The sequence below is a fragment of the Mus musculus genome, chromosome 1 (genome assembly GCF_000001635.26).
Source record: "Mus musculus strain C57BL/6J chromosome 1, GRCm38.p6 C57BL/6J".
Taxonomy (NCBI): Eukaryota; Metazoa; Chordata; class Mammalia; order Rodentia; family Muridae; genus Mus; species Mus musculus.
The window spans coordinates 174,087,557-174,110,003 of record NC_000067.6 but is presented as its reverse complement, the minus strand read 5'-3'; the positions used below and the strand labels follow the sequence as shown (position 1 = coordinate 174,110,003).

General features: G+C 37.1%; 2 protein-coding genes and 1 pseudogene across 2 annotated transcripts; all 3 read right to left on the bottom strand.

The window, feature by feature from the left end:
• Nucleotides 1-9,595: 9,595 nt before the first annotated feature.
• On the bottom strand, nt 9,596-10,544 carry Olfr427 (olfactory receptor 427). Its single transcript, NM_207158.2, has one exon. It carries the CDS (start codon nt 10,542-10,544, stop codon nt 9,597-9,599), a length of 948 nt encoding a protein of 315 aa, NP_997041.2. The 3' UTR covers nt 9,596.
• Olfr428-ps1 (olfactory receptor 428, pseudogene 1) lies at nt 14,643-15,034 on the bottom strand (annotated as a pseudogene).
• Olfr429 (olfactory receptor 429) lies at nt 20,024-20,966 on the bottom strand. Its single transcript, NM_146722.2, has one exon. The coding sequence runs from the start codon at nt 20,960-20,962 to the stop codon at nt 20,024-20,026; it is 939 nt and encodes a 312-aa protein (NP_666933.2). The 5' UTR covers nt 20,963-20,966.
• Nucleotides 20,967-22,447: the final 1,481 nt, after the last annotated feature.

Here is a 22,447-nt window from a genome sequence, read left to right as displayed (position 1 = left end):
GGAAGAGAACACAAATATTTGCTGTCAAGAATCCGCCATGTATGGAAAATAATTTTTGATGTTACACAAGTTGATCAAGATCTGATAATTGAATATAAATATACTTGGACCTTTGCTTTAAAGGTACAAGGATATGAAGGGACCAAACAGCCCCTTAAGTGCACATCCATCATGCCCATGACTTACTCAGTTCTGTGCTATTTTCTGGGAAGGGAGATTCATCACCTACTTTCAACAGAAAGTTGCCTTTTTTTACCTGTGAGAGTTTTGTGACATTTTCTTTCCAAAAATTCCGTTCATTCTATAAACTTAAAGCTGTCGAATAGTTACCTGCTAACAACAGGTTTGATGGTATTTTTATGACTGTTTACTAAAATATTTTTGCATGACGGAAGTGTAAGCTGTGTGTTTGTTAAACTCAACTACTTGATACTGAGGGATCTGAAGACTAGGCCTGGAGAAAGAGAAAGCTACTGAAAACAATAAGCCATCTGGAAACTGGCTTTAGACATAATACATACACTCTTGAAACCACAGAACAAGTATCACTCACAAAGAAAAGTTATCCTGGCAAGCAAGAACCAAGGGTTGTGTATGCTTTCTAGGGATCCTGTAAAACATTAAATGGATAATTAAAATAGATACAAAGCAGAAAATCCCCTTTGGTGTTTCTTCATGAAAACTTTTCACTAAAAATTGATTCTCATAGATAAAATAATCCATGTTATAATTATTCCTTGCTTTATACTGTTATCTGGATACAATAGCTTTAAATATGTCTTGGTTCAATTAAATCACTTAGATACTGAGGCAAATTTTACATGCATACATGTGGGTATGTTAAAACAAATAAACAAATAAGCAAAAAATACTTGCAAGAGTGAGGGATAATTAAAAGACTCCAAAGCTTCCTTCTTAGCTTACGAAAAAAATAATGTGGATACATGTGCTATTCTGAACATAATTTGAATATCTGCATCGTTTGCATTTATGATCTCTGTACTGGTATGTCATGACATAGTACATGTGTAACTGTGCAATGAGTCAAATTATTCTGTCAATAGCACACTTCACAATCACAAAAGCGAAGCATGGGAGAAGAAAAAAAGGGATAATTAAACCAATGGACTTCTCTATTTCCTGGGGGTGGGGGTGGGGTGGGAGGGACAGCCAGAATCTCAAGTAGAAAGTTATAATCATGGTTTGGGAATTTTGTTATTCATAGTTATCTTTCCTGACTCTACTGTATAACATATAGGCATCCTGGATTATAATTGAACTCACTAGTTAATATCAATGAGATATAACATAGATACAGTGTCACAGATGAAATTTAATCAGTTGAGGGTAGGTTGATTTCTCTTATGAAATGTAATAGGCCATTTTTTTCTTGAATTTGTTGTGATTCTCTGCAGTCAAAGAGCATACTGACCTGCCCAAAACCCCAGCTTTGAGCTACAGTCTTCTCATCTCAGCTACAGTCCTGACACCTCAGCTACAGCACTCCTACCTCAGATAATAAAGTCCTCCCACCTCCCTGTGTTTGCATGTCCTTCACAATGACTCTGCAGGTCTTTCCATCTTATACCCACCTCTTTCTGAATCCCCCTTTCCAAATACCTTCATTTCTTTGCAGCTGAACGCATAGGAAGATTATAACCACAACACTAGATTTCTTGGGGCTAAACATTAGTTAAAGGCTTAATTTGACACACTATCCACAGTGCCAAGGGAAAAGCAACTCATGACCCAAGTGACTAATTAGGGAACTGTTGTTGCTACACTTATCTTTCACAAGGACTCCATACCTATGGAGTCTTTTTAGTTATGCTAGATAGCAAATGGAAGTTGATGCTTGGTTTTCTTTTTTGTATACTGTATGAAAAAATCGTTTCTGGCACACAATGTCAGATAGACTGAGTCAGGGAATGAACTAGAAACAAAGGGATTGAAGCTCACAGCATGTGGTTCAAAGTTCAAGTTCTCCTCTGCTTTAGTCATTGTAACAGGTGTGAGCAGAACATGATTCTTGAGTACTTGAAATACATTCAGTTGGAATTTTTTCTTAGGTAGTCTTTGGATTGTAGAGGAAGTATTGTCATCATATATAAAAAATTTCTATTTAACCTTTATATGTATATTTATTCACAAAATTACATGGTTATGGATTAATTGAGTAAACTTTACATATATACAACTAGCATTATTTAGACAGAGCAGGTTGTATTTAGAAATACATGCATATATACTTATGTGTATGTAACAACACTTAATTTTTAAAGCATGTAAAGAACAAGAAAGAAAGGTTTATGGAAGGAATTGGAGAGAGAAAAGGGAAAGAAGAGATGATGTGATTATATTGTAATCTCAAATATAAAGAACCTGTTACTGTTCCGGCTTCCCTATTACTCTCCCAGCAGTAAATCCCCCATCACCCATCATCCCTCAGATACTGTTTCTTGACACGAAAGAAAAAGGTTTCTCCTTGTGCAGCTTATTTAATCTGCGAAACTCAGTTCATTAACCATAGACTGGCCACTGTATGATGGCAAATAGAATTTCAGGCTCAAAGGGCTTTCATAAAGATTTCTAACCGTGGTGGTCCACCATATTTCGTATTAACATTCACAATATTTTCTTTATATCAACTTTTAAAAAATAAATAAATAAAAAGACCCTGAAGTGAATTTGTCAGAATCATCATTATTTCAACACTGAAAGTAAATCACATCTGGAACTAAAGCTCAAAGCAGTTTAATGACTTGATTAACATTATGTAAGTAGCTGTCACAACTGTTTAAAATCTCCTATTTGTTTATGTTATTCATTTCTTTTGTATGTGTATGTTTGTGTATGGCCATTGCACATGACACAAGGTGAAAGTCCGTGAATGAATCTGAAGAGTGGGTCAGTTGTCTGCTGCTATGTTGTAGCATTTGGAGATTGAATTCCGGTCATTAGGCAGTCATACTATCTCACAGAACACTGTAATGCACCCTTGAGATCTCTACCATACTTTCCATCTCCAACCAATAGGTTCCTTTACTTAATAAACTTGGTTTTAAACACAGGAAAAAATGAAAATTGGTTTCTTTGAATATTTTTAAAGAACCTTTGTAGTATTTACTGTGTCCTTGAGTAACTGTGTCTTTCTTCTCTATGTTTTCTAATCTTTCAGTGACTTGTGCATTATGGGAAGTCCATTGAACAAAGGTATGCCATGATCAGGGTTTATGGATTTCTCATCATCATCATGTCATAGACCCAAGGGGTGAGCATACCACTATTATTCTAGTAAATAAACATAGCATTAAGATGAGTCTTAATAATGTGTCATTATACCCATACATCAGTGTATCATTCAGCCATCACTGAAGATGTTTCTCCTTGCAGGGGATAAACACAGAGACTCACAATTGATCAATGTGTAGAGAATAGGAGAATTTGGAGTGTACTTTCCAAAGTAAAGTGTGTTCTATAATGCCCATTCTGCTCAGAGATCAAGGATCTATGCAGAAGTGGCGGCAGAAATATTATGAGAACCAGAGGTGTTGAGTGAGTCCAGGAAACAGTGCTTGCCAAACACAAAAGGACAGAGACACAGGAACTCAAAATGACTGTGACATCATGGGCAAGATCCCAGCAAGCTTAAGCCAGACAAAAATCTCAGCATGGTGGAGGGCTGATAAGCACAAGTCTTATCCCCAACTTGCAAACTATCGCATTTGATAGATTCTAGGACAGTATTCTTTACTAATGTGAGCCTTGGGTTATAAATCACACTCAAGGGCAGGTCCTATGCCCAAGAACAGTTAGCCTACTCAACACAAATTTGATTCAAGAGTTGAGAAGAAGAGAAGAGAAGAAGAGAAGAGAAGGGAAGGGAAGGGAAGGGAAGGGAAGGGAAGGGAAGGGAAGGGAAGGGAAGGGAAGGGAAGGAAGAGAAGAGAAAGAAGAGAAGAGAAGAGAAGAGAAGAGAAGAGAAGAGAAGAGAAGAGAAGAGAAGAGAAGAGAAGAGAAGAGAAGAGAAGAGAAGAGAAGAGAAAGAATAAAGGAATAGAGTCAGAGAGGTAGGAAGTTGGGTGTAGATCTGGGAAAAATTGGATGAGGAGGTTGATTAGGATCAAAATGTTTTACATGAAATTTTCATATGTGAAATTAAAAACACTATTTTAAAATGTTCTGCACTGAAATTACATAAAGATGGATGGTGGTGGGTAGTAATCTTTAAGATGGTAGAAGTGCAATTATTTGGGGAGATCCTTTAGATCTGTAGGATTATAAGTATTGTTTCCCAAATATTTATATATAAACAATGTCTGCATTGTTTAGGTTTCTGTATATGGAAATGTAAGAAGTAATTTAACTGGAGCTGGAGTTATAGATAGTTGTGAGCCACTTGATGTGGGTCCTGGGGTCTGAATTCCACTCCTCTTCAAGAGTAGAAAGAATTCTTAACTGCAAAACATCTCTGTAGTCTCCCAGAAGCTTTCTTATAGTCAAGATTTTATGCTCTACTTCAAAAAGTATTCAGATGAATAAATATTTATTAATATTGGCTTGTAGGTAAACCTCCACTTTCTAGTAGTTTAAGTTTTAGTAATATTTTCATTTTTTAAGAAACAGTGAAATAAAATAACTAGAGCATGGTAAATCTGTTTCCTGACAGTAGTCCAGCCCCTATGCTTTCCACACTTTATAAGAGATGTAGACATTTAGGACCTCTCACAATGACAGACCAGGACAGACAAGACACTCTGCTCTTCTTATAAGAGTGCTGCCTGTCTGGTTAGTCCTTACTTTTGAGAAATATTTTGTTACACATGTATAAACATGTCATTATATTATATATGTTCCCAAGTTGCTACTATAAATCTAAGAATAAAGATGAAGCAGGTGGGTTAAAGTTATTAAAAGTAAGAGTAAACTTTTACTATTAACCATACACTAGAAATTATGCATTGTGTTTAAGAGATTTTTGCTGTCATTGTCAAAAGTTTCTTGTCACAAAACAAACTATTGCATAATGAAATTAAGATTCAAAGGGGTTGATTTACCTCATCAATACCAAGTAATTGATAAGTCATTCAATAAAGCTAGAGCTTAGACTCAAGTCCACAGAATTTCAAACATCTGTGGAATTATAAAAACATTCTCAGTATACTGGTGTTTTCTACATGAAAAAAAATGGTAAGTAATATAAGCAATATTTAATTATTGTTTTACACATGCTCACACTCACATAATGCATGCACAGATGCACAAATATACACTCACAGGCAAACACACTCTCACACACATTCTCTCTCTCACACACACAAAACCTACTGAGTCAATTTAGTGTATATGTTTTTATGGTTGACCTTTGAGGAATGAATAATCTATCAAGCTGCTTGTCCTTGAAAAAACTCTGATCTCTCTCTCTCTCTCTCTCTCTCTCTCTCTCTCTCTCTTTCTCTCTCTCTCTCTCTCTCTTCCTCCCTCCCTCTCTCCCTCCCTCTTTCTCTGTGTGAGTGTGTGTTTCTGTCTCTCTATCTCTCTGTATGCCTCTCTCTGTTTCTCTGTGTCTCTCTGTCTCTGCTGTTCTGTCTCTCTGTCTGTCTCTCTGTCTGTCTGTCTCTCTCTCTCTCTGTGTCTTTCAGTGGTAACTAACTGATTGGAGCTCTTTATCAAGGAGTGAGGACCTATGGGATTTTCCACATCCACATTGTTGTATCTTATTTAAACAACATTACTGATGAGACTTCATTGATGCTGATTCACTATCATGTCTAGAAAATACTTTTTTCTTTGGGGGTGCGAATCGAATCCTCGTGTTCTTACAGTCATTCTGCCTTCTCTTCCCTATAAGATCCTTCTTCTGCTACAAAGACGCTTCTTTGATGAGAATGCTAGACAAATCTGTCTATGGCTATAAGAATAAGAATTTAAAACATACTTAGTATTTACATTGGTATAGCAAAATAATTAATTGGTACAGCCATTTTGAAACCTTGTTTACAAAAACAAAAGAAAACAGTTGCTACTGAGATTTCCATTGCAGACTGCATTTCTATACCACTAGATGGCATCTTGTTCTTTTAAGATCTCTGGTAACATTCCAGTTCTGTTTTTTCTCCTCCTAGGAGCTAGGCAAAATAATTTTCTGGAGATCTTACTTTATTCAAACTCTTGGAGTAATTTTGTAGGAAGAAATAAAATAAGTGCGAACAAGGTGCCAAATGTAGAAATATTTTAATGGGCAAGTGCAAGCTCTAGGGCAGAGAGTGGAGAAGCGAAGCGTAGCTGGAATATAGTAGGAATAAAGAAAACGACTTAATATGATGTCATGACACTTTAAAGAGCATAACAAAATGGTGAGCATTTTAATGACCACATGAAGCCTTTTGTTGTTATTGCTGTTATTGTCTTTGTTTTTGTTTTTAGGGACTGGAGTGATGGCTCAGCAGTTAAGAGCACTGGCTGCTCTTCCAGAGGTCCTGAGTTCAATTCCCAGAAACTACATGGTGGCTCACAACTATCTGTAACGGGATCTGATGGCCTCTTTTGGTGTGTCTGAAGACAGCTGTGATATATATATATATATATATTAAATAAATAAATATGTGATATATATATTAAATAAATACATTGCCAAAGAACATTTTTAAAATGTTTGTATTTGCGTGTGTGTGTGTGTGTGCGCGCATGTGCGTGTGTGTTTGTGGGATGTATGTGTATGGATGGCCATAGAGGCCAGAAGATGGTGTTCCTTTAGTATTACCTTTTAGGTTTTTCTATTGGGTTCATTTTCTCTGCCAGTCAAGAAATTAAAGGGAGGAATAAAGTGTCTAAACAACTGGAATATATCAGGAATATATCAGACTCATGAGGTAGAAACAATAATGAGAAATACTTTTATTAAAGGTGAGGAAACACATGAAAACATACATGCACACACACATACACACATACACACAATAGCATACACACCCATATACTCACACAGGTACACACATAAACTCATATACACTAAGTGCACACACACAGACTGGCCACTCACATACACACACACACACACACACACACACACACACACCACATTACACACAGAGAGGTACACAGAAATACTGATATACTACCAAGCAGAGTGAAGACTTTGGAAGTAAAATCCCGTCTTTCCTCTATTTACGTGTTTTTATGTGTGTGGCATGTATTCTTCCTAAAGTGGATGTTTCGTCAATTGGACAAACTTTGAGAGACTGATAGGCTCACAGAATGGAATAAACATTTCCCAATCTGTATTCTCTGGCAGGAGTGATTAATTGGCCACATGAGGCCTCAGTGTCAAGCAACCACCCTTTTTTTTTCCCTCAGGTCAGAAAGAAGCCAGGTATTTGTTACCTATCTGTGTCCCTTCCCCTATCTGTCTGTAAAGAATCTAACTCCTAACCTTCACAAGTATAAGCTGGATGTACGTGTCATTGGGAGAAGCTTACATGGAACTCAGGCCCTCTGCAAAAGGACCATAAATCTTAGCCATAGAGTCATTGATATTCCCAATATATTGAAATACCAACTATAGCCATTTAAATATTTATTGCTTATGATTTCTAGTCTCAAAGCAGTATACTAAGTCTACTTAATCTTTAAGAGCTCTAGCATGTTTTCTTTGGAATCTTGAAAAAAAACACAAACTCCCATAGAAGAGATGACAATAGTAAACATTACAAGCCAGTGACTATGTACCATAAAATCATGGCATTTTATCACTGTCCAGCTACAGAGAGTATGGCAACTGACTCCAGAAAAAAATGTCAGGATTATTCTCCTTTCAAATGTCCGAATCAATTTCGTTATGTGCATTTTGTTAACATTCTATATAAGTAGCAGTCAATTTTAAGTATAGTGTAGAAGCATATACCAAGGGAGCTTTTAGATATGCCAGTTATAAATGATATTATTCCTTAGATAATGATCTTTGATTGACTTGGGAAAGATGGTACTGCACTATTTGTGGTTGTGAAATAAGATTCTATTGATAACCTGGGTAGTGTAGGGATGCATATGACTTTCTCTGTCAGAACAAATAGTAATCACTGTGCTAGAAATGTACAGACTGGGAAAAGATCGCGCCAACCCTATACTCAACAGAGGTATGGTATAGAAAGCACATAAAAATTCAAGAAATTAGACACGCCAGCAAACCAAATCATGTAATTTAAAATGGGGTATAGAGCTATCAAGAGAATTTTCAACAGAAGGATATCTGGTGTCCAGCATGGGGAAACCCATGGCTCCATCTGGATATGTAGTAGAGGACTGCCTTATCTGACATCAGTGGAAGAGGAGCCCCTTAGTCCTCTGGGGACTCGATGACCCAGCCTAGGGGAATGCTAGGGCACTGAGGCAGGAGTGGGTGGACAGCTGGGGGAGCACTCTCAAAGAGACAGAGGGAGGGGGAAGGGTATAGGGAATTTGTGGAGGGGAAACTGGGAAAGGGATAGCATTTGAAAGGTAAATAAATAGAATAACCAGTATAAAAAAAGAAAGGGTCAACATCCTTAGTCATCAGAGCAATGCAAAACATCAAAACAACTCTGAGGTTCAAGCTTATATAAATTAAAAGGGCTAAGATAAAAGAAAACACAAGTGACAGCTCATGATGGTGAGGATGTGGAACATAAGGAACACTCCTCCATTACTTGGGGGAGTAGAAACTTGTACTATTAATTTGGAAATCAAGTTGGCAATTTCTCTAAAAATTCAGAATAGCTCTACCTCAAAACCTAGCTATATATCTCCTGGTCATATATTAAAAAGATGTTCAGGGATAAAGATGGAGCAAAAAGTGAGGAAATGGCCAACCAATGACTTGAGAACCACAGCATGAGGGAGAAGCCATCCCTGACACTAATTATGCTAATCTATACTTGCAGACAGGATCCTAGCATATCTATCTTCTGAGAGCTCCAGCCAGCAGCTGATGGAAACAGATGCAAAGACCTACAACCAAACATTAGACAGAGCTCAGAAAATCTTATGGAATAGAGGAAGCAAGGAATGAAGGAGCTGGTGGGGCAGGGTTAAGACCACCACAAGAAACCTACAGAATTAAATAACCTGAACCCACAGGGGCTCACTGGAACTGAACCACCTCCTAAAGAGCACACATGTGACAGATGTAGACTACCTCTGTATAAATAACCAATACACAGCTTGGTCTTCGTGTGGGACTTCTAACAACTAGAGCAGGGGCTGTCTCTATCTTACCCTATTCCAAAAAATGGTTTTCCTTGGGTCTGTCTCTAACTTTCCCAATCCCATAAATGTTTTGTCTTGTCTAGGCTCAATAGAAGAAACTGTGTCTGGACCTACTGCAACTTGATATGCTAGTTGATATCCATGGGAGGCTTCCCCTTGTCTAAATGAGGGGACTGTGAAGAGAAAAGGGAGGGGAAGATACCATCAGGATGTACGATAAATAAATTAATTGATAAATAAATTAAACCAAGAACATAAAAAAGTTTACATAGTAATCTTGGAAATGGATTATTTGTTTTTAGAAACATACTTAGAGGGTGAGATATCTATAAAGAGGTACGGATAAACTAACATCAGCTCCCAGAGACAGTGAGTATCTTTTGAGAACCAAACATTTTCTTAATGGCATCTTTCATATCCTTGTTCCTCAGGCTGTAGATTATAGGATTGACAAATGGGGCAAGGACAGCAAACATTAGTGCAATGACCTTCTCCAATAGTGGTTGGAAGGTGACAGAGAAGCGCAGGTACATAAGAGCCACACTGCCAAAAAACAGCACAAAAATGGTGATGTGGGCTGTGCATGTGGAGAATGCCTTCTGACGGCTCTCACCAGATGGAATCTTCAGGACTACGGTGATGATTCTTAAATAGGAAAGGCTGATGATAGAGACACAGCTCAGGATGGAGATAGCATGGATGACATCTTCAACCAGAATCATAGATGTGTCTGTACATGCCAAGAGGAGCACAGGTTCTAAGTCACAGAAGAGCTGGTGAATCTGATTGGGGCCACAGAAGGGCAGAGTAGATATCCACACAATCTCTGGGAGGAGCATGAGGAAGCCGAGGGTGAAAGAGCCTGTGGAAAGCTGTGTGCAGAGCTTTGGAGTTATAATGATTGCATAGCGAAGTGGGTTACAGATGGCAACATACCTGTCGATGGCCATTATTGTGAGGACTAAGCTTTCTGTGACTCCAAAGGAATGGAAAAAATACATCTGCAGCAGACAGCCAATGAAGGAGATGGTTTTCTCTTTGCTGACCAGGTTGTAGAGCATTTGGGGAATGGTCACTGTGGTGTAGCAAATCTCCAGGAAGGAGAAGATGCTGATGAAACTGTACATGGGATTGTGCAGACGGACATCCAGCTGCACATCCAAGAAGATCACAGCATCCCCAACAACAATGAAGAGGTAGACACAGAGCAGAAGGATGAAGAGCAAAAGGCCACCATCCTCAAACTGAGGGAAATCAGAAAAATAAAACTCTGTCACCTTCGTCTGATTCTTCTTATCCATATTTTCAGAAGTTTATCGGACGGCTGAAAGAATAAAAAATCAGAACTCTAGTAAAGGAAGAAAGAAAAAATTAACCATCTTAACAGCTAAAATATTAAACCAATTAAATAACATATATGCCGAATTGTTTGGAAAAAGTAATCTCATATTTTTGAAAATTTTACTAAAGATATTTAGTAGTCAGCTATTCTGTTTTTTAATAACCTGTTCATTTAGAAATATAAATTTGTATACACTATTGAATGACAATTTCGCAACTTCCATTAAAGAGTAATAGTTTAGAAACTGCCTTTTACTTCATAATATAAGGAAAGTTATTTTACAATAAATGATTTACAGAGATAATCAACATATTAATTTTCCCAATAATTCATAACTTTGAAATAACTGAATATATTTTGAGAGAAATATTCAGAAAAGAAAATGAATGTTAATTAAACAATTTTGGTTCAATAGGATAGCATTTTAAAGTAAATATTTTAAAGGCTTTAGGGCACATATTGCTATACATTGGTTAACGTCTTTATTAACATCTCACTAAAAAGAGAACATGATGTTTACTAGGAACCACTTCCTTGGAAATGTCACAGCTTATAGTCATCTGTGTGTGCAATGTAGTCTAGTCTGTACTACCTTGCACAAAGGAGGGTTTTGCTAATTTCAAAACTATTACCCAGATGATGCATTGTAAGTGTAATTGAATAATACCTGAAAAGCTGTAATCAAGAGTCAATATTCAGAGAGAGGTTTACCCAAAGCCTCAGATATTCTCACCTGTATCCTCATGATGTACTGATCATTAATCAGCATGCCAGAGGGTTTCTCATATTTAATAGTATTGCTACTTTGGTCACACAATTATTTACTGGGGAATATATGTGTCCTCCTATGCAGAGTAGGTTGTTTGTAAGACCATTTAACAATCGATTGGATGTCAATAGTTCAACCCATTCCTAGTTTTGATAAGCAAAACTGCTGTGTTTGCAGGGAAGTTGGCATAAATGTTTGATGTCAAGAACCAGGCACATATAGAAAATACTTTTTGATGTTACATAAGATGATCACGGTCTGATAATTGAATATGAATACACCTGGACCTTTGCTTTAAAGGTACAAGAATATGAAGGCACCAAACAGCTCCTTAAGTGCACATCCATCATTACCATGACTCAGCCAGTTCTGTGCTACCTTCTGAGGAGTGACGCTCATCACCTACTTTCAACAGGAAGTTATCTTTTTTACCTGTAAGCATTTTGGGACATATTGTCTTTATAGAAAGTTCCATTTATTCTACTAACCTAAAGCTGGCCAACAGTTACCTGCTAACAACAGGTTTGAAAGTATACTTGTGACTGTTTGCTAAAATATTTTGCATGATGCAAGTATAAGCTTTGTCTTTGTCACACTTAACTACTTGATAGTGAGAGATCTGAAGACTGGTTCTGATGAAAGAAAGAAGGTATTGATAGCTACCAAAAAGTCAGTCATGTTAAAACTGACTTTAGACACAATACACACACTCTTGAAAGCACAGAAAAAGTGTCCACACACAAAAGAAAGTTAGCCTGGCAAGCAAAAACCGAGGATTATGTGTGCTTTTTAGGGATCCTGTAGAATAACAGATCTATAGTTAAAATAGGAAATGCAAAGGACAAAATTCATTTTGGCATTTCTACATAAAAACTTTTACTAAAAATTGATTCTTTCAGGAAATATGGGCTATGCTATAATTATTTCTTGCTTTATACTGTTGCCAACATGCATTAGCTTCAAATATGTCTTGGTCGAATTTGATCACTCAAATACTGAGCTCCAAGTTTTTACATATAAACATGTGGGTATACTAAAACAAACAAGCAAATGAACAAAAAACAAAAAAACAAAAAAAAATTGCAGAGGGGAAGAATAATTAAAAGTCTCCAAAGCTTACACTAAGTCTAGGAAATAATGTGACTATATGCAATATTTTTAAAACAATTTTAATATCTGAATCTTTTGCATCTATGATCTTGTATTTTTTGCGGGTATGGCATGACATAATACATGTATATGCTATGAGTCAAATTACTCTGTCAATAGTACTCGTCACAATCACAATATCAAAGTCTGGAAGAATGAAAAAGGAAGAATTTTACCGAAAGACTCTTCTATTTCCTAGGGGAAAAGGAACAGCTAGAAACTCAAGTGGTAAGCTATAATCATTGTTTGGGGATTTTGTTATTCATAGTTGTCTTTCCTGACTCTGCAACAAATCATATAGGCATCCTAGATTATAGTTGATCTCAGGATTAAGTATTAATGTGAAAGGTCATAGATTCTGTGTCACAGATATAATTTAATAGGTTAATTTACACAGAATAGGTTGATTTCACTGTTGAAATTAGTAGGTCATTTCTTCTTGAATTTGTACTGCTTCTCTGCAGTCAGAGAGCACACTGACCTGCCCAAAGCCCCAGCCCAGAGCCACAGGCTTCCCATCTCAGCTACAGTCCTCCCACCTCAGCTATAGTCCTACCTCAGTTAAAGTCCTCCCATCTCCCTGTGGTCTCACTGTGTTCATATGTCTTTGACAATGACTCTGCAGGTCTCTCCATCTATACCTACCTCTGCTAGAATCCCCTTTCCCAAATATCTTCATTTCTTTGCAGCAGAACACATAGAAAGGTTAGAGCCACAACACTGGATTTCTTGGGGGATAAACGCTTTATTTTGATACACTCTCTGTAGTGCCTAGGGAAAAGCAACTCTTACCCCAAGTGCCTAATTAGGAAATTATTGCCACACTTCTGTTTCACAAGGACTCCATACCTATGGGAAGCTAGATAGCAGAAGAATATTGATACTTGATTTTCTTTTGTGTAGAATGTATGAAAGAATTGTTTCTGTGACACAATGTCAGATAGACTGAGTCAGAAGATGATCTAGCAGTCTAAAGCAGTCAAACTCAGCCTCTTATATAGTAGCCAGTGCAACAGCTTATGAACACAATTCAATGTTGACGAATATGAAATAGAATCAGCTTCAGTAGAATTTCTTCAGAAATATCAGATCATCTCAGGGTCATTGGTAGCAATGGAAGAAGTAAGGTTCTCCCTGAGATTTGTCACATTTTAGTGACCCTCAAAGATCTCTCCATAGGTTTTGTTTAAGGAAATGATTCAAGAACAACATCTCCTTCTACATAAAAGATGCATTGATAATCACATGAGTAAGCACATAAAAAAACTGGGAAAGTCCCTCATATACAAGTAGAGGAATAAGTTTACTTTTTAATTTCTTTATTCCTTTTTCCTCATTGATTTTTTTATTCTCTTTATTTACATCCTGATCAGTGCCGGCATACCTACCACCTCTCAAACGGTTCCTCTCTCCACCCCCTCACTTTTTCTTATGAGTGAGTGGTGACCCCCTGGTTATCTCCTTACCCTTTGCTCTTCTCAAAACTGAAATTGGAGCTAATATGTATTTACAGAATGATAATGATTCTGTAAATCCACAAAATGAATCTGTAAAACCATATAAATAAGATGTTAATTTATATATATAAATTTATATAAATATATAAATTTATATATATATATATATATATGTCAAGAATGAAACATTAAATGTAATGGTTCCAGTGGGTATAGACAGAGAATAGCATATATATATATATATATATATATATATATATATATATACACACACACACACATGTATGAATGTTGTGATGTATGTATGTATACATCTTACATTATTATACACAAATTACTTCTACATCCAAATTAATAAGCAAGGAAAAAAGTTCACAAATACCACCCTTTATGCTAGAAAAGTAAATTATCTTAATAGATACTTAAATCTGTCTCCTGCCTTCAGAGAGATTAAAGTACTGTATATACATATTTCTAATTTTTAAATCTTTTTTCTAACATAATTTTTATTGTTTATTTGGGAATTTCCCATAATGCACCCTAATCACACTCATTTCTTACCACTAAAATCAGAAACAAGACAAAGTTGTCCAATATTTCCATGTCTATTTAGTACAAAACTATTACAAGTATTAGATAAAACAATAAGATAATTGATGGATATCAGGGGATACAAATTGGATATGGACATCTGATATCTATCTTCTGAATACATCCCTACAATCACCACAGTGGTCTGAATATAAGTTGAAGCAACTGCTAGAGAGGAGGAAAAGACAACTGCTGTTTGAATGGCATCACAATGACCATCAGAGATGTAGATGTACAGTACAAACCTTCCACAGGGATGGAATTACAGAAGATCTGATGGATCTGGTTGAAGCAACAAAAAAAGGCAGAGTAGTGATCCTTACAATCTCAGAGTACACTAGGAGGAAGCCACAGATGTAGTAGGATCCAGCTATTTGTGGCATTCAATGTCTGGATATTCTCATGGTTGGATAGCAGAGGACTTACTTTGTATCTGTAAATGGACATTCTTGTCAGGACACAGCTTTCTGTGATACCCAATTGCTGCAGACCCTTTTTGGTCCCTGTCTGCGTAGAACAGGTCTCTAGTTGCAGGTGGACAAGGAGTCAGCAAATGAAAGACAAAATCAACACAAGAGGTTGTGTAGAATCTGTATGTAATGTCACAAAGTGAACACCAGTCTTATACAGAAAACAAAGGGGTAGCATGTCACAGCAGGCAAAGTACATTGAAGTTACCTAACACAAAACAAAGGAATGACTTCAAAAAGACTTACAGGTACCAGGTAAATGTTTACAGTAAAGATAAAGCAGTCCTGCCTAGGGTCAGCTTAATGAAAGGTAAGGATTTCACACCCTAGTCACAATTTGTGCTACTCCTTTGAGCCTTGTGAAAGCTAACACCAGGGGGTTCTGCTCTAGCAGACCTTCTCATGATTAATGCAATACCACAAACCTCCTATTTCCTAGGCCTTGATAAATTTTTGTATGAGTGTAACTTTTAAGTATCTGTGGAGAGTCTCCATTTGTCAGAAGAATTCACCAACTTGCTTCTAATATGCAATATAACCTGCTATACCTGGCTGTAGAGAAGATCCCTGTCTCAGTGGGATTTCCTAGCTCTTTCATGGTAAACCCACCTATTAGCTAGGCCATTGTGTATTCCCTTGTTTGGATGAGACTGGCTACTGTCCTAAGTAATCACTCTGCCGACTACCCTGAGCTATTCTAGCTCTGTTCTTTGTAATGGCCTAGCTTGTTTCACTGTTTCTACTGGAAGTAAACTTGAATGTTACTGAATAGATAACCTTCTTACTGAATTCCAAGTTTGTCAGCTTCAAGGATTTCTAGGACTTTGAAACACTGGTCGAGGCTTACCTATGTCAGAATTCAATCTTAAAAGGCACTTATAATAAAATAATACTAAAAGAGAGTACGTGGATCCATATACCAGACTAACGCGGGGATAGGGTATGAGTATACAGGTTATGAGAATGCCAAGGTTCCAGGAGGTTGAGTTTCTCTGAAACTCTTTGCCTCCTGAGTGCTTCCAGGCCTCTTGGCCTGCCAAGCAGACTACACTGGAGTGTTCGTAGCACCCAATGAGTAGAGGATATACTATAAACAAGATATTAGGATGTTAGGGTGAAGGTTTTGTGTGGGCAGCAATTCAAGGAGTTTTGTGGTCCTTGTCTTGCTTGAGCAATGGGGCCTTGCTGTCAGTTTGCAGAGAATGACCAATTATCATGGCAACAGCCTAGATTGTCTAGGGATTTCCATGGGAACCATTCGGACAATAACTTAATTTATGTAATCCAGTCCTTGTACTTGAAGTTTTGTTTGATGTATAGAGCTAATCAACTGGGGACTCTGTCTCTCCCACCTTTTCGAAACTTCATTCAGATTGACTACATATATTTTAAAGCATCTCCACTGCACTAGTGTTCCCCACCACCACTCAAATGCCCCTAAATTTATGCTGCTTCTTCCCGTCTCCGACCTGATCCTTCCCACTCTTCCAGTCCACCTACAAAATGTATTCTATTTCTCCCTCCAGGGAGATCCTTGTTCCCCACTCCTGTCACTTCCTTTATTCTTAATCTTACTAAGTCTAGGGATTGTAACTTGCTTGTCATTTACTTAATGACTAATATCCACATATACTATATCTATCTATCCGAGTCTAAATTACCTTGCTCAAGATGATTATTTTCTAGTGCCAACCATTTAGTTCCAAATTTAATGATGTCATATTTTTAGGTAAATGTTATATATAGACAAGTAACATTATTTAAAAGGAGCAGGCTATATTTAGAAATGTAGATACATATACATCTATACATATAACAATACTCAATTTTAAAAAGAGCCCATTCATTTAGAAAGGAGCAATTAGTGGTTTATGGAAGGATTTGGAGAGAGAAGAGTAAAAGAAGAAATGATGTAATTATATTATAATCTCAAAAATAATCTAATACTGTTCATGCTTCCCTATTGCTTTCCCAGCAATAAATCCCCCTATCATCCATCATCCCTCAGATACTGTTTCTTGACACGAAAGAAAAAGGTTTCTCCCCATGCAGCTTTCTTTAATCTGCAAAACTCAATTCAGCAACTATAGCCTGGCCACTGAATGGTGTGAAACAGAATTTTAAGCTCAAAGGGGTTTCACAAAGATTTCTAACCTCGGTAGTCCATAATATTTCATGTTACCATTCCCAATATTTTCTTTATGTGGACTTCTTTGTAGATCAAAGCACTGTGAAATAAATTTGTCAGTATCATCATTATTTCAACACTGAAACTAAATCAAGCCTGAAACTAAAGCTCAAATCAGTTTAATGACATGTTTAAGGTTATGTAAGTAGCTATAACACCTGTTTAGGATTTCCTATTTATTTATGTTATTCATTTCCTCTCTGTGTGTAAGTCTGTATATGGCCAGTATACATGACAAAGGTATATGAGGAAGTCAGCGAATGACTCTGAGGGGACGGTCAATTCTCTCCTGTCATCTTGTGGCATCTGGAGATTGAAGTCAGGTCATCAAGCAGGCATACGCATGCTCAGCTGCCTCACAGAACATATTAATGCACCCATGGCGTCTCTACTGTATTTCCAGTCTCCAATAAATAGGTAAATTTACTTAATATAGTTGGTTATTAACAAAGGGAAGTTTTAAGTTTTCTTTCTTCAAATCTTTTAAGGAGCCTTAGCAGTTCTTGCTGTTTCCTAGAGTGATGGGTCTTTTCCCCTCCACTTTTTTCTCTATTTCAGTGACTGTGGATTATAGAAATACCATTGAACAAAGGGATTCAATGACCAGGATTTATAGATTTCTCATTAGCAAAGTGGCATAGACCCAAGGGGTGAGCCTTCTACTATTATTCTGGTAAATAAACATAGCCTTAAGATGATTTCTAATAACTTATCACTATACCATGAATCAGAGTATCACTCCACCATCATTAGAGAAGTTTCTTCTTGCTGTAGGTAGTAACTAACACAGAGAAACACAATGAATCTATGTGTAGAGAACAAGAGAATTTGTAGTTTCCCACTTTTAGAAAGTGTGTTTTATAATACAACTATCCCACTCAAAGCTCGAGAATCTATGCAGAAGAGGAGAGGTAACTATCATAAGAGCCAGATGTGGTGGATGAGTTCAAGGAAACAATGCTCTCCAGACACATAGGGCACAGCCACAGGAATTCACAATGACTGTGATAGCATGACCAAGATCTTGGTCAGTTTAAGATAGACGAAATCTCAGTATGATGTAGGGGTGGTAGGCACAATGTCTTACCCCATGCTCATGAGGTATTGTCATTTGATAGATTCTGGGAGAGAGTTAGGTTTCTTTAATAATATGAGCCCTGGTATGTAAATCACATTCAACAGTAGGCCCTATGTCCAAGAGCAGAAAGCCTATTCAAGTTAGACTCAATGAGATTAAAAGAGAAAGGAGGGAGGGAGGGAGGGAGGGAGAGAGAGAGAGCGCGCACATACAGTTCGAGAAGTAGGAAGTTGGGCGTAGATATGGAAGGAGTTGTAGGAAGGACATAAATATGATCAAAATATACTAAATAAAAATTTCAAATAAATAAATAAAAAGCATTATTATAAAATGCCCTGCATTAAAAATAAGGAAAAATAAAAATAAGTGACTAGAAATCTTTAAGGTAGTACAAGTTCATTTGAAGGATTCTCTAGATATATAGAAGTAGTAGTATTCTTTTTTAAATATTTATTTTTAAACAATGTGTTTATTTGTGGGTCTGTGCATAGAGATGTAAGAAGTAATTGAGTACCATGGAGCTAGAATTAGAGGCAGTTGTGAGCCACCTTGTGTGGGTACTAGCGTCTGAACTAATGACCTCTTTCACCGATAAACCATCTCTCCATTTCCCTAGAAGCTTTCTTATAGTCAAGATTTTATTCTCCACTTCAAACAGAATTCAGATGCATAAACGTTCCTTAGTACTGGCTAGTATGTAAATCCCAAGTTTCTGGTAGTCTAAGTTTTTGTATTATTTTCATATATTTTGTATTTTATAGGAAACAGCTAGTTAAATAAATTAATTAGATCAAGGTAAACCTGTATCCTGACACTAGCCCAGGTTCTATGCTTTCGCACTTTATAAGGGATGTAGACATTTGGGATCTCTAACAATAATAGATCAGGACAGACAACAAGACACAAGACACTCCCACCCTATGATATATGTTTATATATATGATATATATTTATATATATGTATGTGTGTGTATCATATTATGTGTTCACAAATAGTTATTCTAAATCACAGAATAAATATGAACCATGCAGATTAAAGTTATTAAAACTAAGAAAAGAATAATAATTTTTACTGTGAACTATATGCCAGAAACTATGTATTATATTTTAGAGATTTTTGTTATCACTGTGAAAAATTCTTATCAGAAAACATTGCTATTGTATAGTGAAATTAAGATTTAAAAAGCTTAATTTACTTTATCAATATCAAGTAATTAATATGTCATTCAATAAGGTAGAACTTAAGTTCAAATTCACAGAATTTTAAAAATGTGTGGTTAAAAATATGGTCAGTACACTGGTGTTTTCTACATGAAAAAAAAATGTGTTAATATAAGAAACTTTTAATTTTGCTCCAAAATTTATTTAATAAATATCTCTGTTTAAGGTATAATCAAATGATTTATGTTGAAACAAGTAAATTTGAGCCTGTATGTATTAGGGAAGAAACATATTTGGCAAAATTTCTAAGTACAATTCACAAATATCTGAAGTTAGAAAATCACAGCCTCCTATGATGCTGAGAGAGCATTTTACTTTGAAGTCTTTGGGATCAAGCTGTATATGGCTCCAGAAGATGTTGTAATGTTATGATAACATTGAAGGCCAGGCATCTTTTGCCACAATATCAATACCAGACATGAGAAAAGTGAGATGCTTCATATACACTCCTTGGCTATTGATCCCTCAACCATCCTATTATCAAATCTGTCCATGGCCTTCATTTTGCCCTCCCATCACCTCAGTATTCCTGTTCTCATAAGCTGCCTCTTCAGGGCCTCCTTGATTTCCTTGTTGCGCAAGCTATAAATGAAGGGGTTGAGAAAGGGAGTAATCACAGAGTAGACTACTGCCAAGGCTCGGTCGTAGTCAAGGGAGTAACTCTTCTTCAGTCGCACATACATGAAAAGGATGCTCCCATAGAAGATGAGCACCACAGTGAGATGGGAGGCACACGTGGAGAAGGCCTTCTTCTTGCCTGCAGCAGAGGGAATCTTGAGAACTGTGCGGATTATCTGCAAGTAGGAGCTGAGGATCAGCAGGAAGGTGGCTAGGATCTTACAGGAGTTTATAATAAAATCTACTAGGACATTGACTGATGTGTCAGTACAAGCCAAACTCAGCACAGGAGGGAAATCACAAAAAATGTGCTGAATGTGATTGGGGCCACAAAAAGGGAGACGAGACACCAAGGAAATTTCCACCACTGGCCCAGCCAAGCCTCCCAACCAGCAACCAATGGCAATCTTGATACAAAGTGACTGGGTCATTAGGGTGGGATAGTGGAGAGGCCTGCAAATGGCTAAGTACCTGTCATATGCCATTGCTGTCAGGAGGTAGCACTCAGTAGCTCCAAGAGAGTGAAAGAAGTAGATCTGTAGGAGACATCCAGAAAAGGAAATCGTCTTCTTCTCACTCAGCAAGTTCGCTAGCATCTTGGGAATGGTGGCAGCTGTGTAGCCCAGCTCCAAGAAGGAAAGGATGCTGACAAATCTGTACATGGGCGTGTGGAGCCGAGAGTCCAGGTAGACCACCAAGAATATCAGCAAGTTTCCCAATATAGTAGTGAAGTAAATGGAAAGCAGCAAGAAAAACAGGTAAATCTGGACACCTTGGAAGTGAGGGAAGCCCAAAATGATGAATTCTATTACTTGGCTCCAGTTTCCAGTGCCCATTGCTCATTATTCCTGTTCCTATATAATGTAAAATATACAAGAGATAAGGGAGAAAGTAGCCATTGGCATCCAATCAAGGAAAATTTTAATGTCCTACATCTTCCATCTTCTACTACATGCTTTGAGAAGCAGGCAATTCCATTCCACACCACCCAGTCCTGCAGTCAACTGCATTCGTCAGAATTTCTACCCATTGCTTCCAGGGAAACTGCCCTTTTTTGAACAGTACAACCAATCTTTATATCATACCCCACTTAATAACCCATTCATCCTGCTTACTGTAGGCTTCAGTAATTTCATTGATCAGCATGCATATTGCTAATTCTCATTGGATGTGTAAGATCATTGTTTACACTGACAGTGGAAATCTTACCATTGGTAACAGTACCAATGGAACATCCTTACCATTGAGACTGTAGCAGACCAAGGATATTCGGTTCACATTACATTTCCTGGTTTCTACCTTTAAGTTGTTTGCTTCTTCAAGCTTCTGGCTTCTAAAACTATCACTCCTTTCATCTCTGTTTTCTTATGTTCTTTCGTGAAAAGATCTATTACAACCCATCTATGAGCGTAACAGTTAGAATTTCGACCTCTTTTGGACACTAGTAAAACTTGCAGTGGAGATTAAGGTGAGTTCAGTAAAAGAATGAGACTCAGACCAGAAGCAAATCCTATACCTCCTTTCTTTCCTTCAAAATGCCCACTTCCTCAATACACTCTATTTACAATCTCAAATGCATTTTTAATTTTCATTCGTTGTATAGAGAATAAACAGCTATGGTCAATATAACTAAATATTATTGAATATTTTCTGAATATGATAACTAAACAGGGACTCAAAGAATAAGTAAATTTTAGGGACCAATGCCAAGAAACTACTTTGCTTTTTCCTTATTTTAGCTGTTATACAAAATTGTGCATATTTGTCATGTATGACATGGTGCCACAAAGTGAAGAACTAGACACAACTGGTTAAATTAAGTATTGTGTCAGATAGCTGTCACTCAGTGGTGAAAGCACTTGCCATCTATTCTCTTGGTATTTCACACAATGCAATATCCTGGCATGATGAGATGGCTCGGCAGGTAAATGCACTTGGTGCCAAGCCTAAAGATCTGAGTTTGATTCAGAGCCTCACATGGTAGAAAGAGAGAAATGACTCCTGAGTGATTTCCTCTGACTTCCACACCCTTGCCATGGCTCACACATGCATGCACAAACAGAAACAAGTAAATATGATTGAAAAATTATAATATACTGTTATTAACTATATTTCACCAAACCACCCACAAAACTATTGGCCCACAATTTGTCCTGGCTACAAGATGAGCAGGGATAAAGATGGAGCAGAAATTGAGGAAATGGCCAACTAATCACTGGTCCAACTTGAGACCCATACCATGAGAGAGAGCCCACCTCCAACACTATTAATGATATTCTTTTATACTCACAGAGAGCAACCTAGCATAACTGCCACTTCAG

Excerpts from the sequence above, each read along its gene's own strand:
- Olfr429 (NM_146722.2), bottom strand. The coding sequence starts at position 20,962 with ATGGGCACTGGAAACTGGAGCCAAGTAATAGAATTCATCATTTTGGGC.
- Olfr427 (NM_207158.2), bottom strand. The coding sequence starts at position 10,544 with ATGGATAAGAAGAATCAGACGAAGGTGACAGAGTTTTATTTTTCTGAT.